Source organism: Lipotes vexillifer, unplaced genomic scaffold (genome assembly GCF_000442215.2).
Source record: "Lipotes vexillifer unplaced genomic scaffold, Lipotes_vexillifer_v1.1 scaffold109, whole genome shotgun sequence".
NCBI classification, from domain to species: Eukaryota; Metazoa; Chordata; class Mammalia; order Artiodactyla; family Lipotidae; genus Lipotes; species Lipotes vexillifer.
The window spans coordinates 2083450-2092392 of NW_006790015.1; the positions used below are offsets into that span (position 1 = coordinate 2083450).

At 45.4% G+C, this 8943-nt stretch overlaps 1 protein-coding gene across 1 annotated transcript in view; it reads left to right on the top strand.

The window, feature by feature from the left end:
* VPS13D (vacuolar protein sorting 13 homolog D) overlaps positions 1 to 8943 on the top strand; it is a 242824-nt gene that overhangs the window by 184171 nt on the left and 49710 nt on the right. The window contains exon 64 of the mRNA XM_007463189.1: positions 6287 to 6419. Within this exon, the coding sequence (XP_007463251.1) occupies positions 6287 to 6419 (133 nt within the window). The remainder of the gene's footprint in view (positions 1 to 6286; positions 6420 to 8943) is intronic.

Genomic DNA, 8943 nt, shown 5'->3' on the forward strand with positions numbered 1-8943 from the left:
GTGTGTCTTGGGCTAGTTAAGAACCAGGCCAGTCTTGAGGTCTGACTTTGTTGCTTTTATGTTCAGACCTTGTGTGCTGAGATAATTCTGGGTGGTTTTGGATAACTTTGTTTCTTAACTGAAAAGGAGTGTCTGTTGCCTGATAAGTGTTTACCCATGAAATAGCAACATGGTGTATGTCTTAGGGTAGGAGGGCTTTTAGATCTCCAGACCTCTCTGCCCCCCCCCAAAAAAAAAAAAACCCAAGGTCATTGGTTTAGGCATGTTAGCTGGAATAGAATATGCCAATCCTAGCTTGAAAATGTCTTTATTATTCTTATTCAGGGTCTCTTTTCTGGATTCCTTCCCCTTTCTCTTTTTGCCTTAAGGGCTATACATAATCATAACCAAGTAGAACTGAAAAAAGACAAACCTGCCCCACTTCTAGTGGATAGAGATCTGGGGTCGAGAAATGCCTCTTTCTTGCCAAACCTCAACTTATTCCATGCCTTTTTGTTTGTTTGTTTTAAATGCCGGTCCCCAGTCCCAGCCTGCCCCCTCCACCATTCGGCCGAGTGAGGACTAGCTGTTTGGTTTGCCTTGTGTTGGTGACAGATACCCACTACTTGTTGGATCGCATTCTCTTTTAACTCTGCTCTGTTCACAAGTATCACAAAAGGGCTTTCCAATGTTAAGGCAAAACTCAGACTCCGAGAATCATTTTTAACTGTGGCTGTTTTAGCAATATGAGTGAAGTGGTGAAGACCTTAGTTTTGAAGCGACTTCGGTCTTACATGACTTAAAGGAGGTTTTCCTACTAGTATTCTGGCAGAGTCAAAAGCAACTCTGCAGTTTAAGCCTCCAGACTGCTTGCAAGAAACTTGTAAAAATTGATGACCTCCTGTGTGCCAGGCATTTTGCATTATCTCCTTAACCCTTCAAAGCAGCCCTTTAGACTGTTTTTTTCAGAACCAAACTGAGGTTCCAGGAAGTTAAGCAGCTTTCACCAGCTTGCACAGCATGCACAGTAAGGACTTGACTCCTTTGCCCCTGCCTTTTGACTGTGTCATGGCAGCACCCCCAGAGTTCACGGCACCCTTCCTTCTGGCACCATATAGCTGGGGTTCTGGGTTTCCACGTTCTAGCATAGCTTGTAAGCAGGCCATGGCGGCTCTGAGACCTGCAGCCTTACGCTGGAAGAAGGACTCTCCCTCACACACAAGCTCCTAATACTTCTCTACCTTTTCCTGTGCTGCGTGGGTCGCATCGGCCCTGGTGACAAGGAAGATGCTGTCATCAGCAATAACTCAGTGGAGCAAGGATACTAAAGAGGAAATTTCCATTAGGTAAATAACTGTGAAAGAAGAACCCCAGAGCAGGGGGAGAAATTCAAGCCCAGGCTTCTGTTACACTGGCCAAATATCTTTGGCATCCCATGCTTGCTGAATCTCCTAAAAGGGTCAGGAAAACTGATAGGACGAAACAGAGGGACACAGTGTAAATTTTTTCTCTTGCATCATTCCAGCATCTACTTGAATTTCAGTTTTATAAAATCAGCTGTTCTGAGCCCGGCTCCAAACCCAGGCTAATTTGTAGTGGCTCCATTTCTGTAGACAGGGGGGTTATTTTTGGAAGGTGGGGTATTGGCACATCGTGTGTGTCAGCTGCGCAGTAGAACGGGCATCTTGAAGTACCTCTGGGATCTTTACCCCCTTTGCTGAAAGTACGGCTTTATAGAAATTAATGACTTCTGGCTGTGGCCAGAATTCACAAGTGTGGCATGTGCTAAAGCGTCCTTCAGTGAAAGAAGCGGGGAAGTCACTGTTGTTTTTGCAAGGGTAATAGCAGGTTTTCTGAAGGACATCCTGTTCCTTCAGAACCTTTCATTTTAGCTAGGACAGTATTCACTTGCAGCCTTAAGTTTTTTGTGGACTTGAAATGGCTACCAAGTGAGCTATACTGACCTAAGTCCCTGTAAATGCTCCTTCTGGTGTTGAGGTGTAGCTTACACTGAGTGGAGTTACGAGTTAGCTACAGATCACCCTCCAGCATTGCTAGCTCATGCTGTCTGCTCTGGTGCTTCCCTCCCCGACAGCTTCCGCTGTACCGGGGACACACCTGCCCGATGCTTTGTGTGCTCACTGCCTCATTTAATCCTCACAACAGCCCTGCAGAGTCCGATTGTACCCATTTTGCGTATGAAGAAATTGAAGTTTGGATAACTCAATACTGTTTTTCTTGAGTGCTTCGTGTATTAGGCTCTGTGCTAAGTGCTTTGCACGTTTTATCTAATCCTTATGGCATCCTTGTAGATGGCTATTCTTATTCCCATTTGAAGATGGGGAAACAGAGGCTCACAGAGGCGAAGTTACTTGTCCATGATCTCGCAGCTATTAAATGTCACAGTCAGAATTCGAACTCACGTGTGAATGCCTTTCCCTTATGCCACTTACCTATCTTCTTGGAGGAGAGAGGCAGAAACAACTTGTGATTTATGCTTCTCCTTCACAGGCCTGGGGCGCAGTAGGGTTCCGTACGTGTTTGACTGATTAGTTGTTTGGGTGCAGAGCTGGATTGGACTTGCTTGTATCCTGATGATTTTCAGCTTTCCCTCCAGTGCCTCTGGGATTGGTTTTCCTTTGTTTGAGTATCTGCCCCCAGGCTTCATTTCCCATTTGGAGCATCTGCTATGAAAAAGTTTCAGCCTGAGCTCGATTTTCAATGCATATGGCTTTTCTTTTTAAAATGCAGAGGCAGAGCTGGGGTGGGTGGTGAAGCCTGTCCTGCACCAGCGACTCCCACATGATGTTGTAGCTCTCATGGGAATCTCTGCTCTGTTTGGATGATCATTTTCAAAGTCAAGGACCTGTGTGAAACAACGCTTCCAGCCTCAGGGAAGACCAGTTCCAGAGGGCACCCATAAAGAGTGCTTACTGGAATCACCTCCCCCTACAGCCCACGTGTTCTCACCCTTTGAGGGAGAAATAAGATACGGGGTGTGATTTACTTTCCCACTGAGGTGGGGAATGAGAGATGGAATTAAGGATGACTCAGTGCTCCCACAGTGAGAGAAGGCCACAAGCTTTGTGGTGCCCTGGATTCAATACTCAGAAGCCCAGTGGACTGGCCTGAAGCCCAGCCTCTGACCCTTCAACTGGCTGGCTTCGGTTTAGTTCCTATAAAATGTCTCTCCCTGTAAAATCTTATTAACCTCTCATCAGTATGGGTTTGGTCGGATCATGAATTTTCTACATCATTGCAAGTTTTCTGAGTTCTCAACGTCACATTTCTAGGGGTGAAGACTTTTGTAGTCATTTTCTGTTAATACAATATCTTTGTACCCTTTACTTCCACCCACAAGTGACAAAGGACAAGCCCAGTTGGCTTACACAGTAATGTTTTAGTAGATAGAGAGGTGGTAATTCAAATGGAATCCCTAGAGTAGGCAGAGTAGGTGTGGGCACCTTTCCACGGCAGTGGTGAGGCCCATGAGAAGCACATGGAAGAATCCAGCATTTAGAGGGACGAGTGATCTCTTAGGTCATCTTATCCCATCCTCCTGAGGTCAATATGGTGTTTTCGTACAGAAAACACCCAAGACCAGTTGGTGCTGGGGTGCCAGGGCCGCTGCAACAGAATCAACTGGCAGCTGAGCTTCGTCATAGGCTCCCTCATAGACCTTGGATATTAAACTTGTTTTATTGCTAGACGGGGGTCAGTTATAGGAAAGGGGTTGGTACTGGGGAGTTTGCCTGGATTATTCCCCCATATTCTCTTGGGGGGAAAAGTATTAGGAGGTTTTTAACTTCTTCCTAGTTGGCTGCCAGGTAAACAGGACGTTAATTTAATATCCCTTCCAGGGAGATCTCTCTTCTCCAGGAAGGTAAGAGTTGAACCGCCCTCTCACCTTTTCTGTAATATCCGGGGGAGGCATTTTTGTCCACACCCTAAATGAGGGCCACTGGCAGCCTACGTAATTCCAGAACAAAGCAGGAGCCCTTTCCAAAACAAGGGTCACATTTTTCTCTCTTCACTTGATTCCCAAGTGCGTGTGCACTTTGTGTTCCAGGTTCTTGTAGCTGTTTCATGTATGGAATTGTTATCTTCCTAACGAGACTGTCATTTTTTTTTTTTTTTTTTTTTTTTTTTTTTTTCCTTGCGTTACGCGGGCCTCCCACTGTTGTGGCCTCTCCCATTTGCGGAGCACGGGCTCCGGACGCGCAGGCTCAGTGGCCATGGCTCACGGGCCCAGCCGCTCCGCGGCATGTGGGATCTTCCCGAAACGGGGCACGACCCCGCGTCTCCTGCATCGGCAGGCGGACTCTCAAGCACTGCGCCACCAGGGAAGCCCGAGACTGTCATTTTTGAGAGTAGGTCCAAGGCTGCTATTCATTTGTATCCTCAGCAGTACCTAAATCTGTGCTGGGCCCAGAGTAAGTGCTTAATAAAGACATTCTAACTTGGATCATAGATCACAAACTGTCAGAGCTGGAAAGGATTTTGGAAACCACCAAGTCCAACACTCTAATTTTATAAATGGTACCACTCCAGAAATTCACTTTGGAGGCTGGTGTTTATCTGCTGGAAAGAGAGGGTTTTTTGTTTTGTTTTGTTTTGTTTTGTTTTGTTTGTGTTAAAGCCTAGTGCAAATGACCATAAATCTAAACCTTTGAAAGACTTTCTTCAAATGGTGCAGGATGTTCCTCCTTGGACTAGTAGCTGACTAATAATAACAGTAAGAATGCTAACTAGATTCCTGCCCTGAGCCGCTGTCACTGATTCTTTTAGCCACATGGCAGTGTCAGGACCATCTCCATTCTCCAGATGCCGAGAGGGAGGTGCTGCGGTCGGGCACCTGGCTCAGGGTCACGTGGCCACCGGAATGGTTGAGACTAGTATCTGGTTTGGCCAGACCCCTGAGCTCGTGGCCCGCAGGGGCTCTCAAGTGGGATCCCCCACTTAGTACAGAATCCCTTGGTGTCTCCATCCTAAAGGAAAGTGTAAAATCACTTTTCATTAACTTCAGTTCTCTAATTAAACAGGGAGTGACAGGGAAGGTTAGGCAAAAAAGCAAGTAATGATAAGGATTCCATCTCCAGAAAGGTCCGTGATCACTGCCTGAGATCATAAAAGCTTTTGGTCAGAGGGAAAGGAATGAGAGCTCCCAAGTCTTGCTCCAGGAACCGTTGCTTTACATGGAAATGCTGTTTCTTCCCCTAGTCTCTCTTCTGTGCCCAGAACTCTCACCTTCCCTCGTCTCTCATGTCAGAAGCCTCAGGACTGATGGCTTTCAGGGCAGATCTGTGTACCCCTCCTTGCCAAAGCAGAATGAAACAGCCTTGTGATGGCCAGGCTGCCAGTGTACCGGGTCCTCACCGCAGGCTGTTTGCGTCGAGTCGTTCCTCTGAGCTTTGTATCTAAATAACATTCCTGTGAGTTTTCTAAAAGGTTAGTCCTGGGTCATTGGCACTTAAACCACTTGTTTTGGTAGATCCTTCTCAAGAAGGTTAATTACATATTTGATATCCTTCCCTTTTTATGTCTGAATGATGAGGGTAAGTACCCTGTGGTTTATTAACTGTCACTTTAAACCTTTTCAAATTGTCTTGTGACAAAACAGAGTTTTATGTCCTTTTTATCCAGCTTTGATGGATGAGACAGCTTCTCTGGTTAAAGTATGCCAGGATAAATAAAATCTCTCTCTGATTGGTGGGGGAGGATTTTGCATTTGAAGTCATGCGTTCAAGTCTGCCACTTTGTATGGAAGGTAACCTAACCTGTTAACCTTTCCATAGACGTTGTTTTTCTTTTGACAAATGGAGCTGGGCACCTAGGCACTTGGTAACTGTTGAATAAGTGAAAGAAAAGGCATCTCAAAATGTGGATGCCAAATCCTGAAGCAACAGTTGGCCACATTTCTATTTTGAATCCCACTGATTCTTAAGGCAAAGAGCCTCTGTCCTTTACCGTTACAGAATCCCAAAGGTCACCTTTCCTCCCTGAGGCCATTTTGTTATACCTTTAATTTTTCAGTACGTTTGCAATTGGGCTGTGAAAGGTAAATGTCATTATGGACTTTTAGCAGTTGTTTGCAAGCCTTGTGTCCACCTGTGTAAATGTCCCACAATTCGTTTTGTGTCCAGTGCTTGAAAACCACTCTCCCGGGACACACAGTGTATGTAATTCAGCAATTAATCTCTCTCTCATTCAGTATTTACTGACTCCCGGCTAAGAGCAAGGGGAGGTATTTATTTAAAATAATTAAAACAGTAAAAAGTCTTTTCCTTCTGTTTTGTATTCATTCCAGTTTGCGGGGACGTTGTCAGATGGCTTAGGGAAGACGATGGACAATCGCCATCAGTCGGAGCGGGAGTACATCAGATACCACGCGGCCACGAGTGGTGAACACCTGGTAGCTGGCATCCACGGCCTGGCTCACGGTGAGTCATGTGATACCAGGCCGCAAAAGAGTGGCTCTTCTGCCCCAGTTCCTCGGAGGTGCCTTTTGCCCATCCAATTGCAAGAGGAAAGCCTAGCTTGGTATCTGGGTGTGCCTGAAAGCCCTCCAAGCTCTCTTGTTCTGTCCTCCCCGGGTTGAAATGTTACAGCCTGTGAGAACTCTTCATTCATTTTCAAAATGTTGTGCACATTGCAGTTCCTTCCTGTTCTCTGGCTTCTGTCCCCAAAGTGTCCTAAGGTGTAAAGATCGGAACTCCTTTTTAGAATATAGGACGGACTGCTGCTTCCAGACTTGCCTTCTGCTAACGGATTATTCCCTCCAGAGAAAGCAAAATGTGAAACTGGCTGCCAGGTTTGTGGCCCAGACGTTTTTGAGTCTTGTATAAATGCACATTCACAGGGATTATAAATCCTTGTGCCCAAGAGATGTAGGAGATGGCATGAGCCTGTTAAGTCTCTGAATTTGTTTGAATTCTGATTTTTAATGTTTCAGTCTGACTCATTTGCCTTTTGTTGCATCAACAACTTCTCAGCATGGCGTTGAAGGCCCCTAGGAAAGTAAACCCAGCCAGCTCTTCCCTCCACTGTCCCCCAGCCACACTATACTTCAGCCACCCAGAGCCATGTCCTGCTCCGCAGACGTGCCTCCAAGTCCTTGATCACTCACGTTTCTTCTGCCCTCCCCTTCTGTGCCTCACTTCCTTGCCTTTCATAATCCTACTCCACCTGCAAGTCCCAACTCAGATGACGTTTGCCCAGCTCCACTGTCCTCAGTTAGAATCGATGATGATTTGAGCACACAAGGCAGTCTGGGTTGTGTATGTAGCTAGCTCTTTGTGTCTTGCTTTCCTGATGGGCTGCGAGGGCCAGGAGAGCACAGAGACCACCTCTAGTCATGTTTGTACTTGGGCAGAGCCTCACGTCTTGCCTGGCGTATAGCTCATGCTTAGTAATGGTTGTAAACTGAACTGTTGGTACCAGATTCTTAGGACTAGTCTGAAGCTATCAGAAGTTATATCAAGGTTAATCAAGTCTTGATTGTCTGCATTTGGAGGCAAAAAGAAGGAATAGACATAATTAAAAAAATCATGTTTTTCTTAGTTTTTGTTTATCAAGTTTCCTAATGGTGAGGATTGGATCAACATACCTCTGCTTTTCCTCAGTCTGCCCAACTGGAAAGCGAGCAGCCCCCAAGGAGACATCAAGCTAGAAGTAAAATTTGGCTGAAATTGATCTGTTTATGGACTTTAAAAGTTGATTGTTGGGCAGTCATTTGGGTTTAAAGATTTAATCATTCTTTCTAGTAACTGTAATTCAGAGGACTGTTTTTGTTGTTGTTGTTTTAATGAGTATAAAGTGCTCTGCTATGTGTACTTGTCTTTATCTGTCCAGCATCCTTGTGATGCAGAGAGAAAGCATGACTGTCCTCACTTTTTAGATGGACATACCAGTGTGCCAAGAAAATGAGTGATTGGCTCAAGGTTGTAAAATCCCTTCCAACCAAGGATCCTTCAGATAATATGTACAACGCCTCCAGGAGCCAGTTAGGCCATTCTAAGACCAAGAACCAGTGGCCTCATCCAAGGAGGACCCATTAAGCCCTGGGATATATGAAAGCAGTAGCCTAGAGTGAGATCCTTCCTTCAGGATGGAAAAAAAAAAACCCTTAAAAGATAACAAGAACCAGAAGCAATTGAATCTCCTTGGTTTAAAAACTGGGAGGCATGCTCCATTCTCCCTGTAGGCCCTGCTTGACCCAGGTTTAGTAATGTTCTGTCTCTGTCATGAGCTTTGTTCAAAAGTTTGGGAAAGGCATATTGCCTCACTGGAGCAAATGGACCCAGGATGCAAAAGAAATGTTGTGAATTGTTAGTATATTCTCACCCAAGGAATTTCCTTTACCAATTTGTCTCACTAGAGCTGAAGCGTCTAGAGAGTCCTCATACCCCCACTGTCAAAGGGTAAACACCCTGCGAGTGTCCCTGGCACAAATCCTGGAAATGCTTTTTCCCTGCAATGCCTGTGTCCTCTCCAGCCTTTGCCAACTTCTGGCCACTTTTGAGGCTCTTTAAGGTCACTGTTGTCAACTTTCAAAATGTTTGGAATGTCCTTTTGACTTAGGTTGGTCTTTTGAACTGGATGCATTGAGGGTCCCTGCTGGCTTTGGCAGCTTTGGGGGTGCCCTTCATCAAGGCTTCACCCTTTACTCTGATCGCCTGCACCTGTTTCAGCAAAGTGTGCAGTAGCTTTACCCCATTTCAGACATTTGGTGGTGTTTGCCAGTCACACAGTATTCTTTGAAAACTGAGGATTTATATTTAGTCATCTCTCCACCTTATGTTTTACGGGATCCCAACTTTCCCCAAGGGCCCTGTTTGCTAGTCTGTCGATTAATCCTGCGTCTACACCCTCTCCTGATTGCACATATGCTATTCATGCTGTAGAATTAGAAAGTAGTCACTGTTAACCTCTTCGCTTTTCTTTGATTCTTTTTTTTTTTTTTTT